Source organism: Neopelma chrysocephalum, unplaced genomic scaffold (assembly GCF_003984885.1).
Source record: "Neopelma chrysocephalum unplaced genomic scaffold, ASM398488v2 Primary Assembly neopelma1_83, whole genome shotgun sequence".
NCBI classification, from domain to species: domain Eukaryota; kingdom Metazoa; phylum Chordata; class Aves; order Passeriformes; family Pipridae; genus Neopelma; species Neopelma chrysocephalum.
Window position 1 is genome coordinate 747,885 of NW_020897745.1, and position 21,540 is coordinate 769,424.

General features: G+C 38.2%; 1 protein-coding gene across 7 annotated transcripts in view; it reads left to right on the top strand.

Annotated features, from left to right (window-relative positions):
- The window catches only part of CTNNA2 (catenin alpha 2), a 492,427-nt gene extending 484,967 nt beyond the window's left edge, over positions 1-7,460 (top strand). For all 7 annotated transcript variants that reach the window (XM_027691274.1, XM_027691275.1, XM_027691276.1 and 4 more), the window contains one exon: positions 6,299-7,460. In XM_027691274.1, coding sequence (XP_027547075.1) covers positions 6,299-6,586 — 288 coding nt within the window. In that variant the 3' untranslated portion in view covers positions 6,587-7,460. The remainder of the gene's footprint in view (positions 1-6,298) is intronic.
- Positions 7,461-21,540: the final 14,080 nt, after the last annotated feature.

A 21,540-nucleotide genomic window follows, 5' to 3' on the forward strand; every position in this document is an offset into this window, starting at 1 on the left:
TAAATAGCTAAGTAAGGATAATACTATTTTCTCTGGGTATCTATGATCCATTTTTAATATAATTGTGACCACATTACCTTCCAAATAATGAGTTTTTTTTTTTAAATAGAGATTTTGAAATATATAAGACAGTTTTCTCACAATGGACTGTACCTAGCAAAAGCCTTATGTGCATTTTCAAGTGACTGACTAAAATAGACCCTCAGCCATTGCACAGTAGTGCTGATAAATAGCAGATGTCTCCTACCAGAGGGATGAGAGCATCTGAATAGCAAACAGGCCATTCTTGCATTGGCTGTCACTAATATCGTCATGTTTTATGCATGGAATGTGCCACAGGAATGTAAGACATAAGTATTATGAATAAGATCTTTTTCTTACATGCATCTTATGTACATAGGAATGGATTTACTATCCAGCACAGCTGAGAGGAAAATGTTCTGTTGCATAAGAATACAGTCTGAGAAAATTATGTTCCTGATTCCTAATTGCTTCATGCAAATTTATTTGGTCCGGAGACTGTTAACTGACTTCTGCTTTGTGGTAACAGCAACTGTACCTGGCCATGAAAGTGTGAACTTCCCTTGGAAAGTAGAAGAAGCAAGGAATTCACCAAGAACTCACAGATAGCCTTGAGGAACTTGGCAATGCCTAAGTTACCTTCTAAAGGCACGCAGATCAAGTGTTAGCCAAGAGTATTTGAGCACTTAGAGGTTCTTTTTAAACATGCTTAAATAAATGGCAATTGATCCTCGCAATCTGTACAAAGTTAACCAGACTAAACTGCATTTATCAATGATTCCCAATACTAACTTTTTGCATTCATACATTTCAAGGTCAATGTGGGCTGTTTTTATCCTCTAAGCTGTCTTCCTGCATAACTGATGCACAGGCTCCCTGAATTGATGTGCATTAAAAATGTCCAGTAGTTAATACATATTAAGCAAAACCATCCAATATTGATTTCACAATTTCAAGAAATAGAATCAATCTTTCATGAGTTCCTGTGATTAATTATTATCACTGCTACATAAAAAAAATCAGCTAATTAATAACTAATATGACCTGCTTCACCTTTCAGCCATTATGTTTTGTTTTATCTTTGTCCAATCTATGGAAGTTGAAATATAATCAGCTTCCTGTTACCATGTACTTGCTGATTTTGATAAATTCATTTTTTAGTCATTCTCTTTATGACTGGAAAAAACAGAGCTGACTGAGTATTTCCCATAAAATATGTTTTTAATTCTTGAGTTTATGTAAATTCTTTCCAGTTCCTCAACATTGTTCTTGGACTGGGAAGAGGACTCACTGCTCCATAACTGAATATGATAATTGAACCTATTTCATCAGCTCCTTCATTTTTGTATACTCAAGGAGTGATTACCTGGGATCCTACATGGAATAAAGTTCCTTATTGTATCATCTGTTATGAAGTTGGCCAAAATAAAATCTACATTTGTGACTTTTAACAGCTAATTAGAAATCAGTCACTTGCCTTCTGTATGACTTGCCACTTTCCTAATTGTTACCTGAAAATTTCTTCAAATAAGTGACCTTTTTCCCAATCTTTCAACAGAAATAGAAATACTGTGAAGCTGCCAAATGGTTTCTCCAAGACCCCACTGAAAAAATCACTGTTGAGCACTGATTTTTTTTTTGTGTGTGTATGTTCTTTTGGAAGCAGCTGTTAGAGAATTTGGAATCATTCTGTATTGTGCCTTGTTAGTTTTGTATCAACTGAGTTTTTAATCAAACTGTCATGTAGGACTAAGCAAAACGCCTTTCAAAGGTCCAATTATATCCACAGCATTATTTTAAGCAATTCAAAGTTTAATCATATCAAAGTATGATGTAGGTTACTCTGAAAATATTTTAACCCACACAACCCTTTGGTTGCCATTTATTTCTTTCTTCTCTTTGTTTATGGAGACTGTCACAGACATTGAATTATCTTATTTGGGAGCTGAACAGACCTATAATTTCACAGGTCATTTTTTTTTGCTCTGCTCAAATATTTCATGACTAGGAACTATCTACAATTCTTTTGATGTCTTCTCCCACTTTTTAAGGTTTATTAAAATCAGCAATAATGATAGAGAAAATTCTTAAACAACCAGCTCTTTTAAAACTACCTATATTATAATGTTCCTCACTGGAAATACGTTTTTTTTTTCTCTATTTCCCTTACTTTTTGTGGATATTTGTGGTTATAAATATGAAGATATCTCTGGAAGTTAGATTTACTTCTTTCTCAAAACTGAAGTATAATTCTTCCCCATTACAGTGATGGGACAATGCAGGGAGAAAATCTCTTTTCATTGCTGTACTCTTAAAAAGAAAAATGTTCAGCTTTATTCTCTCCCAATTCTTCAGCTATTTTGGTATTGTAATTGCTGGTTATTTGACTCAGATTATGTGTATCATGTAAAAGAGGCAAAAAATCTTGATTGTCACAAGATTCTGGAGAATTCTTCAAAATAGTCCAGGAAAATTGCTGCAGAGCTTATAAGCAGCTCAAAAACTCCTCTAAATCTTAAGGATTTTTTTGGAGGGGGGAAAAAGTCTGGAATTATCTTCTTGGCAGATATGATCCTTTGCTGTTCCAGAGTTCTACCCTTGTGTTCCCTAATAGCAAAGTTAGCTTATAGTAAAAGCCTTTTTTTTAAATTGTTTTTTACTGAATGATTTGTGCTTTCCCAGGGTAATGGACCCTGAAGGGAGCCCACAGGAAAGGTGGAGAGAAACTTCTTACAGGGGCCTGGAGTGGCAGGACAAGGGGGAATGGATTCAAACTGAAAATGAACAGGTTTAGATTAGATATTAGGAAGAAATTCTTCCCTGTGAAGGTGATGAGGCCCTGGCACAGGTTGCCCAGAGAAGCTGTGGCTGCCCCTGGATCCCTGGAAGTGTCCAAGGCCAGGTTGGACGGGGCTTGGAGCAACCTGGGCTAGTGGAAGGTGTCCCTGCCCATGGAAGGGGGGGGTGGAACAAGATGATCTTTAAGGTCCCTTCAACCAAGCCATCACATGATTCTGCAATTCCATGGCAGTTTTAACCTGGGTAAATTTTTTAGACTTCATGATCTTGGAGGTCTTTTCCAACCCCAGTGATTCTGTGACACTAAGTGCCCAGCTCCAGTGCAGTGATTCTCTAGGTTATTTGTGAATTTTGAATTTTCCTCAGCATTCACTGTTCTTAGAGTTTTATGGTCCAATAACCTAAATTTATCTCTTATGTTTAAGAGGGCTTTTTTTCCTATAAGGAGGCAAACATATTTGTAAAGAGGTCTAAGTTGCAGAACACTATTACTTTGTGTATCAAGTCAAAGGCTCTGTTAGCTGTTAGGACCAACAGCTAACATAATTATGGATATAACGATGATTATATCCATAATTCTCTGGGCATTGCTAGGGAGTGAAGGTTGCCTTCTGTACAGTGCAATAATTTCCTAGTGGTACTTTTATTCGAAATGTTAATTTTCCTTCTTATGTTTTTTATTATTAACATTATCCTTTTGGAAAAGTGCCTGTATTTCTTTGCCCGGATTTTGTAAGGAATTAATGCACTAAGGGCTTGATTCACTGCTGCCTCATTCCAGCTTTATGCCAGTGTAGCTCTGCTGATGGCAAAGCACAGCTGAAAGCTGGAGGAACGCTGGAGTGGTGGGTAAGATCTAAATGTTAGTTGGAATGATGTTCATTCAGTTTAATTCTTCTTTACTGAGCCACAAGACAAGGAAGGAGCTGGAGGCATGAGAAAATCACTAGAAGTGCTTAGGTGGCCAAATTGGATGCATGGGATGGCTAACAGCAGATTTTGGAGAACAATCATGGCCTATTTTTATGATGAGGGTTTTATGTCTCTTTTCTGATTCCAAGACTTGAAAGCGTTTTACAATATAAATGGATATTAAGGTCAAAGACTAAGTATCTGTATCTTAAAATGTGATTAATAATGGTGAAAACAGGGAGCTTTTATCTACTATAACAGCAGATTGAAACTAAAGGTGATTAAAATGGTATCTAAATAATGTGGTTTCCTAAAAGGTGCCATTGCAATCTGCATCTGATCTTGAAGAAGTACAAGCTTCTGCTCACTCTTATCAATATAGTTCATAAAATTACTAATGTGTTCAAAGATGTAGATTGGACCCTATGTACAGGTTTAAGCATCTAATTTGTGTGGCCCCTCATTTTAAAATGCTTCCTTTAATCATTCTGTTCCCTAATGCATGTGAAACAGCTACCAGAATGCTTTTCATGATGGAAAATGTGAAGCTACTGGAAACCTTCAGCAACTAGAATTCATTCAGGAATGTGCAATATGGGCTCAATCCAGGCAGTTTATTCACACTGATGATGAAGTAAATACTATTTGATGGTATCACTTTATATTCAATATCAATTCGCCAGTGTTTCAGAAAGAATCGTTTAACAATGAATAATGCTTGGTTGTAGATCTCTGCAGTAAATTAGAATATCCTAATTTAATAAAGTATGATCTGTTATTTGCCAACAAACATACAGATTGCCTTATAAATCACACAGTAAATAACACTGTACTGGATTATATTTCATTACTCCCTCTTGAACAGTCATGTTCCTGCCATGTAATGTGGTTTTCCATCTTTTAACTTAGTTTCTTTTCCTAACAGAAATACAAATTAGTCCTGAGGAAAAATATTTACTGGGGGCAGGCAATTCACTGTGCATTTCAGGAAATGGCACCGAGTACGTGAATATCATTAAAATGCTTTTTTTGTTTTTCACCTCACTGTATGTAACTATTTATGTATTGAATGAATCATAGTGAGGAAATAAAAAAGAACAGGTAAGTATAGAATAATGTGGTTCCAGATAGGCTTTCTGTAGGGTCTGTTCCTGTTCACATCAGTCACTAACACTTCAGAAGGGGATTTCTCCTGAACTCTTCTGTTAATGATTCAAAATATTTGAGGTGAAGAATAGTATGTTTTTTGTTATTTCCTTATGACTGTTTATCCTGCTTACCTTGCTTGGCATTTATGTTACAGAATCATACGCTCCCAAAATAGGGAGCAGGAAAGGTTTGGAGTGACACAGGCCATTTACACTTACCAAAAATAGCTAAAAACTTACTGAACATGTGGGGTGGAATTAAAGAGCTAAAATAATATTACATGCAAAATAATTCCTACAGTCTGGGAAAGACTTATAAATAATCAAAGCAGTTTCCATGGTATAACTGAAAGGTTTATAACTGGTATGTTGTGGTATGTAACTGAAAGGCTTTACCACAAAAAAATGTATCCTACTCTTTCAGTATTTTAGGAAAGGGATAATTGAACATCATAAGTAGTAACCTGGGTTGCTACAGTACTTAGGAGCATATTTTTAGGACCTACTACTTTGAGGACATCCACTTGGATTTGGCAAGTACCTGATTCACATTGTGGGACGTTGAGACGTTGCCTTGGAAGTCCCGTTAAGTGCTTAAAATCCTCTTGAAAATGTTGGCCAGGGGTATGTACTTCATTTCAGTGTATGATGGAAGCTGCCTGACTGGAAGTCCCAGTGTTTTGAAGTTCAACAAGTTCTTAAGGGCTCTTACATCCCGAGGATCCGGGAACCTCAGGCAGACTCGTGCATGGGAGGAGCACAAAGGTATAAGTACAAAAAGCCTGGTAATCATAAAGTGAGATTCCTTGTCATAAGTAACTCACATGTTACAGGAGCTGCAAAAACCTGTGGTTAACTGTTTCATCTTTTTATTTCTGTAGGGGTTTCAGAACCTCCTTTCATCTTTTCAGATGGGATTCTCTAACAAGCTCAGCACTGGCTTCACACTATTCCCAGAGACATCACTGGGAGGGTTATCCTGGGCTTAATAGGAATAATTAGAACAAACTAGAACACTTGGGAAAAATCCTTGTTGACCTGTTTTGAGGTTTCTGACATGTAACAGTAAATTTTTAAGGGTTTTAAGTGAGAAGTAAAATTTTTTTGTGAAAAAAAGGCAACTTCTTCAACCATGGAAAAGAATCAACAGCAAGAAAAAGAAACAATGCAAGTTTTTTCCTTTGAATTATCAAAAAATGTAACGTGAGGTACCACAATCTTACCTTTACTGTTCAGTGCATGTTGTGTTGGGTACCACAAGCTAATCCTGAGGGAGAGTATTTGTTTCATCTTTAATAAGATCTGGGAGGATCCAGACTTCAGTCAGGAAATGGTCCAGTGATCCAGTTGTGGCATAACCTTGCTGTATTTTACTTTGGAGTAACCTTGCCATATTTCATTTTCTTTTCTGTTTGTAGCTGGACAGTGCCACTTCTCTCATCCAGGCAGCTAAAAATCTGATGAACGCTGTGGTCCTTACAGTGAAAGCATCTTATGTGGCTTCTACTAAATATCAGAAGGTCTATGGTACTGCTGCAGTGAACTCACCAGTTGTGTCTTGGAAGATGAAGGCCCCTGAGAAGAAACCTCTAGTAAAGAGAGAAAAACCAGAAGAATATCAGACAAGAGTGAGAAGAGGGTCCCAGAAGAAACATATTTCCCCTGTACAGGCCTTAAGTGAATTTAAAGCTATGGATTCATTCTAAACCACTAAGCTTTACCAGGAGGGTTTTATATTCTTTTTGTATGCATACCTGCCGACTTGTGTGCGTCTGGCATGGGGTGGGGGGAAGCAGGGACAATTTGCATGCGACCTGAGACTCTATTCATAAAGTTACTAACCTTCTGCAATGCCAAAATTTAGGGCATTGCCCTCTGATGTTAAATGGACTTACTCCAAGCTTCCTTTTTAAAGTAAACTATAGCATTGAATTGGCCAAAGAATTTGCATCACGGGGGTACATGTGGGTTAAATACAAAATTCAAGTCTAAACCCCGAAATCTTTAATGCATGCAAGAAACATTAGGTTGGCAGGTATATTAAGTGAAAAAAAAAAAAATGGAATTGTAATGGTAGACCATAAAGCTTGTATTGCTTCTGTTGCAGTGCAAAAATGTACTAGCCAATATGCTTCAATGTGTGGCCCAATAATTAAATGATATAACTTTTAAGTCATCTTCATTATAGTATGTGAATTTTTAAAACAGATTCAAACTAATTCATCTTAAAAATGCTTCTTTTAAACCGGATTTTGTTCTTTATATTCTAGTAGTGTTATGATTGCTCACATTTCGATTAATCCCATTAATATGACCAGAGGTTTACTTTTGCCAATTGAATTCCTTATGGTGGAGTATGAAGCACAATATGGTGATTGACATTGCCTTTTATATCATGATTATTATTCTGATTATTATAATATTAGTAATAGAAGACCTGGTGGTGGAATGTTTAGAGACACGGAAACTGACAGTGTGAGAATTTAGAGGCAAATATGTAGGTGTAGCTTGGATTACAGGTATCTGACATACCATTGTAACCACTAACTCAATAAACTCATTTAACCTTGGAATCCTCAATGTGGCTCGTCTCCTTTATTGCACAGATATCTCCTGCAGCACATTTGATGGATGCAGTGATTAATTTGTCTCGTGCTTTCTTTTTTTTTCCTCCTTTTTATTTTTTGTTTGTGAATTTTCTCATTTTTTTACAACCAGAATAAGCCAACCATAGTCAGTGGGTCAAAACCAAAGTTTAAATCAGAGACAGATTTAAGCCTTGGTACATATGAGACAGATGTGTGATGTGGGATGAAATTATTTGTTTTAATAGAACACCTCAGAACCAGCATAAAGATAGTTCAGTTTATGTAAGGTTGGCACTCTAGACCCTTGGAAACCATCTACTGTGCCACAGTTTATAGACCTGTATAAAGTCCATTGTGCAAATATCTAATTTTATTCCCTTTTAACACCAACAGTTGGCTCAACTACAGAGATCATATTATTGTGTAAAAAAAAAATCTTTGTATATATAAAAGAAAAACAATGATCATCTAATATTTTTCTTATAATAAAATACTAACAACTTAAAGGGAATGTTCATGACCTCACGAGGGGTTTGAAACACTGTGATAAACCATAAGTAACCCTTGCAGAGTTTTTTAGGGATTTTTGGGTGCTTGTCTCAGATACGCTGATTATTCCCCAGAATAGCAAAGAACTAAATTTTGTTCTATTGCCCTCCTACACAGTCTATGTAAAGAAACGCACTCTCCGGGGCCTTTTAGGAAATTACTATTTTTGCTTTGTTTAGTTTCACTAAAGTGGGATAAAAACAGTTCCCCAATCAGAACTGGAGAGTGTAGACATGACCCAAATATATTAGAAGATGTGGGGAAGTCCTTGAAGAGCTTTCCTTATATTGCCCTGTAGTTTGACATAGACTGACATTACTTGAGGTACCAATAAACTCCCTAGAAGCAACTGGGATCTCTACAAATGAAATGACAGAGATGAAAGACAGATACAGATTTTAAAGAAAAAAAATAGTAAATTACAGACAAAGACATCCCAATGTGCTGCATGAAAAAAAGAAAATAGGAAATTTGCTGCAAGTAAAACTAACAGCACTTCTTCATAAGGGTTTTGCTCTAATACTGTGATGGATAAACTGAATGGTTGCTCTAAAATGATATTGTTGCTATAAAAGGAATCTCAAACTCAGAAATGTTTAGAGGAAAGCATGTAGACAAATGCCATCTATGAACATGTAGAGTTTCCACTGAGAAAGACTGTAACTGAAGGAATCCTTAATCAATCACTCAGTCAAAATAGTGTCTGCAAAATGCTGAGGAAACATAGTCCATGAAGGCAAAATCCAGAATGATACTGGACAACTTAGTTTGCGTGAATTAGAGGAAGGATTATTTGCTTTTTGAAAGGGTGGTAACATAAAATTTAGTGCTAGTACGTGAAAAATAATGCATGTGAAAACAAGAACAAAAAACCCAACGAGAACATATCAGTTCTGTGCTCAGCTCATGTAGTAAAGCCAACAGAATGTTAAGAGTGATGAGGTTTGATAGAGAGAGAGAGGAAAATATTGGGTGATACTGTGTTTGAGTACTTCATGAAGTTTTTATCAACTCCCTTGAAACAAGTGATGGTGTAGGATGGAAAAGTACATGGAAGCACAAGCATGACAAAGTCTGGATTTGCTTTCACATAAGGAGAGAATAAATGAGGTAAGTGTATTCAATTTTGAACTAGATGATCTTTAAAGTCCCTTCCTACCCAAACCATTCTGTGGTTCTATGAAATTACTAAATAAGCAAAAAGTAATCACTGGTCCTTATAACTCAGAAATTCGGGTTGACACAGTGAACTGTCAAAAAGCAACTCCAATATTAAAAAAAAATCTTTTTTCTTCTTAAAATAAGTAAATTGTGGAATTCGTTTTCACAATGTCATGGTCGCCACAATGATAATTCCTTTGACTACACCCACCAAGAATTCATCCCACAGACTTTCCATCCTGAAATCTTGCAGATCTTTTAGAGTCTAGAAGACATTTAAGTGCAATATGAAGTGTAGGCATAAACAACGTGGTGTGGGTTTTGGAAATGTTCTCTACAGCCAGTCCTCCACTGGAGTCAGGGAGCTCTGATCGTCAGCTGGACCTCCAGCACCTTCACTCAGAAAGCTGCACCTTCCTCATGACTGTCAGTTTAGTTCACAACCAAAATTTATGGGTATCATATATATTCCTGTGTACCTACAGCCTTGAAAATGTTCTCTTCAAGTTGTACCTGCAGTGCAAGAGAAGCAGTTACATGTGCATATACTTCTTGATGACAGAATTTAGTTATTTTTAAATAATTATGTGCTTCCAGCAAATAAATATACACAGCAAATGACTGTTTTGAAGATCAACATGAAGGTCAGAGAGGCCTCCCTGAACTGGGGGCAGTTTCTAGTGTGGTCTTAAAGGCTGCAGTCACTCTTCTTTTTATTCATATGTCAGGAATTCTTTCTTTTCTATGAGAAATTATATGCCCAAGTTACTGAAGTCCCAGAAATGCCTACATCTTTTGATCTGTGGCCATAAGGAGTAAAGGGTTAGAGAAAAGGATTTGGCTTACTTCCCATCTTAATAAAATATGGGAAAATGGCTATGAAAATATTTCAGTTTATAATACCGTTCTTCAGCAAGAACAGGAGCTACTCCCTGAATTAAGAAGTCAAAGAAAACAGGAAAGCCTGATAGCTTTAGATAGCTCTCAAAATAATTTTTCCGAAAATTATTTTTTTCCTTATTGGTTTATTTATTAAATTAAGACTCTGAAATTGAAGAGTGGAAATAGCTGAATATGTATTTTTGGTCAAGAAGCCAGTAGTTGAGGAACTACTGAGCAAGACATATTACTACAGAGGAACAGAGGTTTTGGATGAGGCAAAGAAATGAAACCTGAGTGTAATAAAATAACAATATATTTCTCAGACATAGCACTTTTTATCCTCGATCCCCAGTGATCTCAATTACATCATTAAACTTACATATGAGTTTAAATGCCTGGCTCCAAATAAACGATAGTTTTCAAATGTTTAAAGTTGAACAAATGCTTTGATAATAAGGAAGCAGGAGATACAGCTCTACTGAGATTCACTTTGATCCAGTATTTTCCTGCTACAGTGCCCTCAGCGTGTAAAATACCAATCAATAGATCAGTTCTTCTTTTAAAAAGAGGTGGACCAAGGTGTGGAAATGCAGTGGGAAACAATCTCATAAAAATAAAAATACTGGGGGGATATTTTTATATCTAACACTTTGTTTTGTAACTCCACATGAAAGCTGGTGAAAGCAGGCTTCCTGTGTCTCTGGGAAACTCGAGTTTAATATGGAGGATATACATTTATAGGCTTAAAAATGACATTTCTGCATATAAAAATGTAGATTTCAATGGGATTTTCAAACCAAAACTGAGTAGTAGGTTTGTTTTTTTAAATGAACCCATTGGTATGAATCTAAATTAAAGGCTTACAATGGAAATAAGGCAATGTGTCTCCTTTCACTCTTTGTATAAATATGCTGCCAAACAACCTTTTAGATCAGACTTGGTGGTTCAGTTATTTTGTAAGACAATGAATACATGTGTGGAGAAGAAAAAGAAGCTGGAACAGATAAAAAGGATATTTTTCTTGGTTGGAACCTTATGAGTAGTTTGTCCAGAAGTGAAAGGTCATGTCTGAAGCTGTATCCAAAGGCAGGCCCATTATCCCATGTCTTCTTAGCACAGAACTCAAGCATCTATTTGGAAGTTAAGCACACACCCAGTTTGCTGCTGAGTTGCACCTGCAGAGAGCAGGAATATCAAGAATTTTTCTGTTTTCTCACTGAATGACCAAGTGCATCCTCAGGCGAGGGTTCACACATTTCTCCTGCTTTAGATATTTTTCCCTTTATGACTCAGTCAACACCAAGTTATGGAGAACTTGACAGCTTGATAAAAGCTGTGGGAGGTAGAAATGTATTTTCGTGCTCCAGTTATACCTTTAAAGGAAAAAATATTTAATTGCTTGAGAAATGTTTCCTTCTTTTGATATTGCTAGGTGAGATGTCATAGGTGAGCAGCTCTTACCCAATATTATCCTCTCCCTTTGGGTAAAATTTCGAAGTTCCAGTGTTGTTTGGTAACTCCTGCATAATAATGGCCTTGAAAAGCGCTGAATCATTGCAGGATGTGAAATGTTTATACTTACCTGCTTTATCCCAGCTCACTAAAAATTAAACACAAGGAAGAAAGAGAAATAACGTTTCCAAAGCCTCTTAGAATATTCAGAGGTAACGACTTTGCTAGAAGGATGTGTTTGATCTATTATTTTCCTGAAATATTTCATGCAGAAATTATTAAAAAAAGGTTCTTTGGCTTGCATTTCGGAGAGGTCACAATAAGTTATCTTAATGGCTCTATCTCCTCACTGAACCATAGGTTTGGCTGCTAACAGGAGGATAAATGGAAACAAAAATCCATTTTTGAATCCTAAGTTCTCATAAACTATTTGATTGTTTTTCTTTAAATGTGTCCATGTGTAATTATGTGTGCTTCATGTGTGCCTGCATGCACACAAAAAAAATTTCCAGGCGACACAGAGATGACCAAAAATCTACCACGTACCAGTCTACTCCCCAGGAAGCAGGTGTTACCTTTATTTAGGTGGAATATCACAGGGATGTCACAAGACCTTCTGGATGTGCTGTCCTGCGTTTTTTCAGATCTCTGAAGAGCCCAGTGCCTGAATTTTCAAATATATAAATATGCATATTTATGTTTATATGCACATATATATAGGGCCCCTCAATAGGGGCTCACAATTCACAGGAAAGACACTGAGGGGCTGAAGTGAGTCCAGGGAAGGGAACAGAGCTGGGGAAGGGTCTGGAGCACCAGGAACAGCTGAGGGAGCTGGGGGGGCTCAGCCTGGAGAAAAGGAGGCTCAGGGGGGACCTTCTGGCTCTGCAACTCCCTGACAGGAGGGGGAAGCCGGGGAGGGTCGGGCTCTGCTCCAGGGACAGGATGAGAGGAAACAGCCTCAAGTTACACCAGGTGAGGTTTAAATTGGACATTGGGGAAATTTCTTCACAGAAATGGCTGTCAGGCATTGGAACAGGCTGCCCAGGGCAGTGGTAGATTCACCATCCCTGGAAGTGTTCAAAAAACATATAGATGTGGCCACTGGGGACATGGCCTTGGCGGTGCGGGGTTATTGGTTGGACTCGATGATCTTAGAGGGCTCTTCCAACCTAAATATTTCTGTGCTTTGGTTGGCTTTGTTTGTTTGTTTGTTTTGTTTTTGTAGTGTTTGTTTGTTTGTTTTTGTTTGCTGGGGTTTTTTTTGTTGGTTTCTGTTTGAGTTTTCTTTGTCTGTGTGGAAGTCCAGCCTGGCTCAGTTAAACCACGGGCTCCTTGTTTTCATTACCTTGCCAGCAGCGTTGCTGCCCAACATCACTCAGTGTTACACAGCCCCACGTCTGGGACCCGCAGGAGCTCGCAGAGACCTTGCTAGTTGTCATGTACAATTTTTATTATTAATTAGGCCCCAGTCTACAACTGAGACCATAAGGAAGATCCATTATTTGGTCCATAATTGTGGAATAAATTAAGATCACCAGACTTTGTCATAGAGGTGTGTGAAGCCTGCGTGCACCTTGGGTTCATTTGTTCCTTAAGACAGTGCTGTAAATCTGCAGCGTGCACAGATAAGGGCTCAGAAAAATCTCTGTGGTATTTCAGTGAGTCATTTATTTGCCCTGGGAAGAAAAGCTCTTCCAGATTTCCCTAGTGCCCTGATCTCAGCGGTTTTGGGTTCTCACACAAGTGTCCGTGTTTGGGGACATGGGGGGACATTTATGATCTCTCCTCACTGGCAATGGTATCTCAAAAATTGCAGTAGGTGAATCTCACGCTGTGGGAGATCCCTGTCACTGGGAGCAGTTTAAAAGTTTATTTTTGTGTGGATTAGTGGAAGCATTCCCTGCCTGAGGTGGTAGGGTGTGCTGTATCTTACACATCAGCTGTATTGTACTTTGAACATTAGTCACCATTCCATAGGAAGAGATTTTAGCTTTTCTCACTGTGTGCACCTTCAAGTGCTTCTATTGCTCATAGAAATAATCTTTGTTTTTCCTTTACCTATAACAGTGACTTATCAAATGATTAAGTGGGAAAAAACCCAATTTACATCTCAGCTCATATTTTGCATGAGCACAATATGAAAGAAATATCTATGGGAAGTGGAAGGAGTGATATAAGTTCATAAATTGTAAGTATTTTCTGGAGTCATAAAATCTGTATTGGATAAGATTTTGCAGGTTGCTTTTCTCTTTCTTTATTTCTTTATAATTTTCTTCCTTGCTTTGACTGCTCCATTTATACCTATTCTTTCTTTCTTATGGGTAAACTTTATTCACCTCAACATGAAAAAGCTAGAAAACAGCATGATCAGTGGAGGGTCTCATGATTGAATGGGACCTGGATGACTGTTTCATCTGTCAAAATTCTAGGGCTGGTATTTGATTTTTGCACAAATCAATCCTTTTTAAAAAAATCTTTATTTTTAAAAGAGTCCTGAAAAGGGGTTTACAGTCCATATTTCTCTGACAGCATTTATGTGAAAGCCATTACACTTTGTACCTCGAAGATTTTCAAATTAGTATCTTTGGGAGAGGGAGGAGAAGAAAAAGCATTTTGCACTGGCGTCTCTGAAAAGACACCCTGGAATGAAACCTAAAAAACAAATCCTGAAATAAAATAGGACATGGTCAGGTATAGTAATCTTGAAGATCTATGCCTAATTCCTTGGAAATAAGTGAAGAAATAAGTTAAAATAACTTTAGAGATGAATTTATTTGGATGCAGATTATTTGATGTTAAATTTTAAAGAGATGTAAAGGTCTATGGAGCTTTTATCATTTAAATTTTAATAGAGCCTAAAAGAGTGTAGGAAAGACGAGGTTTTAATCAACCTTCAGTGTCTCTCTCCACCCCTTTTCATCATCCTAAGGAGTTTTCATGGTGATATTACAGTCAGATGAGCACATTGTACTTACCCAGGCTGATGCAGTGTTCCCCATCCCACTTTGTGTAAATATACTCTGTATATTAAAGAAAAAAAAGAAAAAAGAAAAAAAGTCTGTAAAGGTTTTATATTCATTTTCACACTAAAAGAAATTTAAACCTTTGGCTGCTGTGTCCCCTGAATGAGAAGCAGGTAATGGAGACTCTCACTGAACACCCATAACCAAGTTGATGGTAAGAAAAATAAAACTGAGTTAGTCTAATTCTACACCCACACAGATACTCACATGTAAACCAGTAATTTGTGTTAATTTGTTAAACATATTTCATCAGTAAAAATAGTTTTTGTACTGTTGTGGGTTGGATTTTCAGGCATACATTGTTACTGCATCCAACTTTGTCACCATCAATTTCCTCAGCTAACTTTTATTTATTTTGTGTGATTTCTAACAATCTTAAAAAAATTATCTGTTTTTTTTTCCTGTAAAGCACAAGTCGATTGAAACCACTCAAAAAGATTAAAACAGGAAAAACAAAATAAAACCAAAAAACCACCCTGATAAATATTTAGTTGTCTCTGGATTCTGCCAGATATCAAATCTACCAATATTATACCATAAACCAAATACACAACTGTAACTCCCCTCCTTAAAGGGCTACACTCTGTGGTCACCATTTTTCACAATGAAACTATGTTATATTTTTCCAGATACAAATTTTATGGATTATGGGAAATTTTCAAGTCTAAGTCTGAAATTAGACGATGCACGTAAACTGACTGTATGGATAAAGACTGTTGTTTTAGGAATTGTATTGGCCAGGCTGAATCTAGGTGAATAAATAATTTAGATTGAGACAAGTTGCCCTGACTCGTGTCCCCACATCATCTAGTTGTGCATAAATAGTCACAAGGATCTTTTAAGTTTTTTCCCCCAGACCCAGAAAGATAAAGCAGAAAGCTGCTTTCAGGCTCAAATATAACTGTAAAAGACTAACATTTGTCTCCATTTCAGAAACCACTGCGTTGATTTAATGGAGATGTGAAGAAATGTGAAGAAAAATTAAATTCTTTTTTTCTTTTTCTTAATCTCTTTCTCAAATGCTTTTCAGACTTAGTAAAAAAAGGGGGAAAAAAAAGAAAATTACTAGGGCAGCTCCAAAGACTGGTTTTACTCCCAGAAAAAAGTCTGACTGAGAATATGGTTTGTTAATTGACCTTATAATTGACCTGTGGAGCATCATGTGTTGGGCAGACTAAGTTGTCTCCTGATAATGCCCTTCTCATCAAGGCTTATTGCTTTAGTGCAGCTCATTAGGAAATGAGGAGATAAATTAAACTTGAAAAGAGAAATGGAAATGCTGGAGTTGATGTGGGAACGTCAGAGTATCCTGCATGCTGCAGAGGGCAAGCTGACCTTTGCTTCCCCATGCCTTGGCTAAGAGATGCATTTATTTAGGAGTTACGCCTCCCATTAAATTTAATTGCTTCCCCTGAGACTCTCCTGGTAAAAGCTGTTTGGCTGAATGTAAAGTGGTTCCTCTCTGAGAGGACGTGGTTACAGTGTGGATATTGGCAGGGGAGAGATTCCCACTAAACTATTTGGTTTGGGGGCTCAAAGGTGATGGTGGGGCTTCAGAGGCTCGTAGTGAGATTATCAGACACAACTGAGAAGCAGAATATATCCCATGTGCTACCTGTGGTGGGTAACCTGCATCCACAGCATTTCTACAGGAAAAAAATGGGATACCAGAACTCACTGAAAAAGTACTTTGCATTTATTATTGATGAAGTATTTTGGATTGCAGAGAAGTTTTATTTTTCCTTTCAGGATTGAGGTTTCTTACTGAGGGATTCTTTTCTACATTGCTAATTCTATCATACAGAACACCTTGCTTTTAATGTTTTGCTTTCAGATTCTTCTCACTCCTCCTGAAGCCATGGGATTTTAGGGTTGCATTAAAGCTATTGAAGGCTCTGTTCTTGCTGAAAGAAATACTTGATTACTGATGATTTTTTGGGTTTAAAACTCTCTAGCCACATGACTTTTTTTTTCCTCCTCCCTTCTCAGGAGGGAGCATCATTATTTACATTAACCTAATTGGGTGGGCATCTTACAATTCCCACTGCAATAGCATTAGAAAGCTTTTTCAGCAGCCTGGGATGGAGGAAATGTCAAACAGCTTTATCCTTTATCCCACATTTCTGCAAGAGAAAGCTTGGACCAAGTGCATCTACAGCACAAAGGTTTCAATGGCTTCAAAATTCTCTTGGATCTTCATCTTACACTATTCATGGGGGTCCAGGCCTCTTTTCTCTGTGTTGTCTGGGTTGTTTTCCAAGATAGTGGCTATTTTGTGCCACAAAACATGACTTGGAGATAACCAAACTGGCTGTGCCAGAACTGCATCTGAAACCAGAAGATGTATAACTGCACCACAGCCATATTCTATGCAAGTAAAACCCTGATAACCAGTATTTTGCAATGGCTGAAAAAACCCCACAAGTTATTCAGGGTTTCAACACAGAAAAGTTATGACTTTCCTTTACAGTAATCATTTACAAGGAGATTAAAATAAATGTAAAAGTCAAGATTCATTAGAATAAATGCCATAGTATTTCTTAAGTAAAATGTAAAAATGTCTTGAGTAAAAAGGGTAGTCATAAAAAAACCCTAGTATAAACAACTACCTTTGTCCACTGCACTATTGGAGCTGGTTCCTTGAATTCAGGCTTAGTTTCCATCAATAATTGGTTTTCTCCTATAAATCATCTCAAAGAAACTCCCTTGCTGTCTGCTTCAGTGCCTGGACTGCACATCTGCAACCTGCACCACAGAGATGCCCTTCTCTGAACTGTGTGCTCCCTCCCTTGTTTCCCCACTTTCTTCAGGCCCTGTTCTAGAGCCTGATTTCCCCTTTCTCCAAGGAACACCTACTTCTCCCCACCACTTTTCCTAGGATTTCTCTGCCAACCCAAAACTGGCTGGAGAGTCTCTTCCCCAGGTGTTGAAGGGTGAGCTTGTGCTCTGTGTTGCAGGTGTGTGAATTAGGATTGTCCAAAGCAGAGCCATCCCAGACCACCTTCAAAAGCATTATTTGTCAAAAGAAAAATGTTTCCTCTGGATTACACACTCTGTGGTGATTACCTGGAGCTGTCTCTGTATTACCCTGTTAGGATGCACTCAGCAGTGACCCAAGACCCTCTTTGCTAAACCTTGTCCAGTTTGCTGCTCAGGTGCTGAGAGTAACTTGGCTGGGATGCCCCAGGAACATACATAAGGGTCTCCACACTGTGTGCCAGCAACATAAAGCAGGAAAAAAGGACTCTACTATTTCTCTGCAGCAATTTCTTGCACTTTTGAGACCCCCTTCTCTTCTCAGCTACTTCAAATTTGAGACTGGACTGTTTCCCTGACTTTGCCTCTGTTGGGTTATTTGGGAGCTGGAATTTATTTTTTTTTCTCCATATGGTTACTCTCTTGTCAAGGTGTAACATCTCTAAGCTGACTTTGATGAGACAAGATATTTTCTCTGTTTTATGTGACGGGGACATGCGTGTCCTCTGAACTGGAATTGTGCCTTGCGTGGCTCAGCTGTTACTGTGAGAAGCAACTACTCAGCATTTGCCCTCTTAGCAAGAGCTTCCTTTGCCTGGAAATCTCTTTTTCTAGGCTTGAAATCTCTCACAGGCACGGATAGACCCTGAAGTGCTGGTATGTTTGTTACAGTCACTTGACTGCTTCCATTTTTAGTCTGGTGCCTTTGTAAGACTCAAAACTTGCTTGCAATCCACGGTACAGAAGCATGTCTGCTGGATAACATTAAACTGTTGGGTTGCTTACTGAAAGTAGGCCATAAAAGACAGTATTTGGATATTTAGCATAATTATTTGGGTTAGGTTGCATTTGGAGGTACAACTAATCTTTCCTGAAATGTCAGATTGCTTAAAAAATAAACAGAAGTCTGGCAGACGTGGGATCTGATGGTGGAGGTGGCAAAGAAAACCAGACCATCTTTGAAAAGTAGGGGTGGGAACTGAGTTCATTTGATCTCTTCAAAATACTCAGAATTTCTATGCTTAATGGAGGTGTTTGGGGTTGATTTTTGTGGTCAAGTGTGGTGTGGAAGTTTTTCCTGCTGCCTGGTCTGTGTTCAGAATAAATCAGTGACTGCAGAGCTTTAGGGCTGGCTGAGCAGGCTGGGGACCAGGAGGAGCCCGTGTGTAATACCAGGAAACTCAGTGAAGGTTTGTTAACGTTTGCTCTGCTTTTATTCTCACTTCTGTCTGTCTGTCTCATTAACCTGCATGATCTGACACTGTGTCTGTATGAGGCCACTTGAGCACACAAGCTCTCTCCCTGAGGAAGCTTCAGAAACCAATTTAAATTTGACAATAAGTGGTCAAGAAATTGCAAAAGCCTCACTTCTGAAGTCGTAAATATATTTCGGTGAATAGGAACTTCAGAAATATGCTATGTAAAATCTTCTATCCACAACTAATTTTATATTAAAATCCATATATTGGCAGATTAGACGGCAGTAAAATATGGGTAATCCTAAAGCAATGAGTCATATCACCAATGCCGTGGCCCCTTGTGAAGAATTTTATCAGGAGATTAATATAATCTTATTTGAAATTGTCACAAACATACTTTATTCTAATTATCTTTGCCTGAGGTTCTGTTGAGAAACCATGAATCATTTTGTAATACAAATGCTTCACAACTGTGGTTCCTTGTCCTGTGCAGTAGCATTAAAGTGACTTTATATCACTTATGTACACAAACTAAAGAGAAGAAAATTCAAAATACCCTCTCTTCATCATAAATTGATTATAATCATTTTGCCAAAATGACGCTTCAGTCATAAGTTAGCTTAGCTTACAGTGTGCTGAATTTGAACAAAGATCTTATTCTTATACATCTGTTTTCTCTGACAGTAGTTATTTGGCCACAATTTAAATTTGCACAAGCAAGGACATCCTTTCTACACTGTTTTGTGGGGTTTTTTGTTTGTTTTGCTTTATTTTAAAGCAAGGAATGTTTCTTTCTTTACTTCAACCGATTTAATATCAATCAATGGCAGCTAATTACCTTTTTGGAATCCTATTGGAGTTTTAATGGATTTTTTTTTTTTATAAAATTTAAAATGCTAGCACATATTTTCCTTCAGCATCCTTCACAGGCAGCTCTGGGAATACTTGGCCACTGGAACTTGGCTGTGCTACAAGTTTAAGTAACCTGGTGACTAATACACATTATGCAAGAAGCCAAGGAGGCACTGGAATAAGGGGATGGGAAGCTGTTGGGTGGGAGTAGCTGAGGGACTGTTTTGCACCATGGCAGGGATCCCTGGCACACAGAGCATGTTCAAAATGCTTGCTCTGCCTTTTTTACTGGCAAGATATTCAATGAAGCTCTTTAAAGAGATCACCACCTCCATGAACCTTATGCCTTTGGAATTCTCCATGTGTAAAACCACTTGAGAAATGACTTAGGCCTGATGTTGTGCTCATTCTCCAGAGAAAACTGATATTTAATTGGACTAATGCAGCTTTGGCCCAGATTGATCTGTACAGTTTTGTGTAAGTAGGAGAAGAATGCATTGGTGAGGCCACACCTTGAGTATTGTGTTCAGCTCTGGGCCCCTCAGTTCAGGAAGGACATTGAGGTGCTGGAGCGGGTCCAGAGAAGAGCAACGAGGCTGGTGAAGGGACTCGAGCACAAGTCCTATGAGGAGAGGCTGAGGGAGCTGGGGTTGTTTAGTCTGGAGAAGAGAAGGCTTAGAAGCGACCTCATCACTCTCTTCAACTACCTGAAGGGAGGTTATAGCCAGGCGGGGGTTGGTCTCTTCTCCCGGGCAACCAACAATAGGACAAGGGGACATGGGCTCAAGCTCTGCCAGGGGAGGTTTAGGTTAGATGTTAGGAGGAAATTCTTTACAGAGAGGGTTATCAGGCATTGGAACAGCCTACCCAGAGAGGTAGTGGATTCACCATCCCTGGAGGTTTTTAAAAAGAGATTGGACGTGGCCCTTAGTGCCATGATATAGTAATTGGAGTTGGATCAGGGGTTGGACTTGATGATCTTGGAGGTCTCTTCCAACCCTACCTATTCTATGATTCTATGATTCTATGAATGGAGAAAAGAAGGCTCTGGGGAGACCTTTTGGTCCCTTTCTGTACCTCAAGGGGCTCCAAGAGAGCTGGAGAGGGACTTTGGACAAGGGCCTGGAGTGACAGGGCAAGGGGGAATGGCCTCAAGCTGAAATAGGGTTTATTTATATTAGACATCAGGTAGAAAGTCTTGACTGTGAGGGTGGAGAGACACAGGTTTCCCAGACCAGAGAAGCTGTGGATGCCCCATCCCTGGAAGTGTTCAAGACCAGTTGGAACAATCTGGTCTGGTGGAAGGTGTCCCTGCCCATGGCAGGGGTTTGGAACTGGATGGTATTTAAGGTCCCTTCCAAATCAAACCATTCTATGATTTGATGATTCCTTTAATATGGTCCCATGTTTAGGCAGCTTTGGTTTTAGCAGCAGTTTATTTGAGTCACTGAGTTCAGATAAGCCAAAAAAATACCCAAACATCAATCAAACCAAAGTTTTTTGTGAGCTTCTAAGGTATCAAACTGCAGGAAGCTGTATTTATTTGATGAACTCTTACAAAGAACTGTGAATAACAAAATCCTAAAAAAACACTCTTATGCATGCACAGGAGCATATTTTATCAATACTTGATGGCTGAGGGTTTAATGTTGACTACAGCTGTTCTCAGGTATGTATCTTTTTATTAGTACACTGTGACTTCACCAAGATTTCTGATTTTATTCTAAAAAGCCTTGCTGCAGGCATTTAAACCTACTCTCACAAGCATGCCACAAGTACGAGGCACAGAGCTACCTCTGAGAATAAAACTAAGAAGGAAATCAGAGAACTATGTTACCAATGTGTCTGTGTTAAAGTTGGAATACTTAAGAATAATTCCTGAAACACAGAGCACCTTGACATCAACACTGTTAAGTGCCAAGCAGGAGGAAAATGCAAATAGGTAGAGAAAATGAAGTCAGGTTTCTGTATTTTA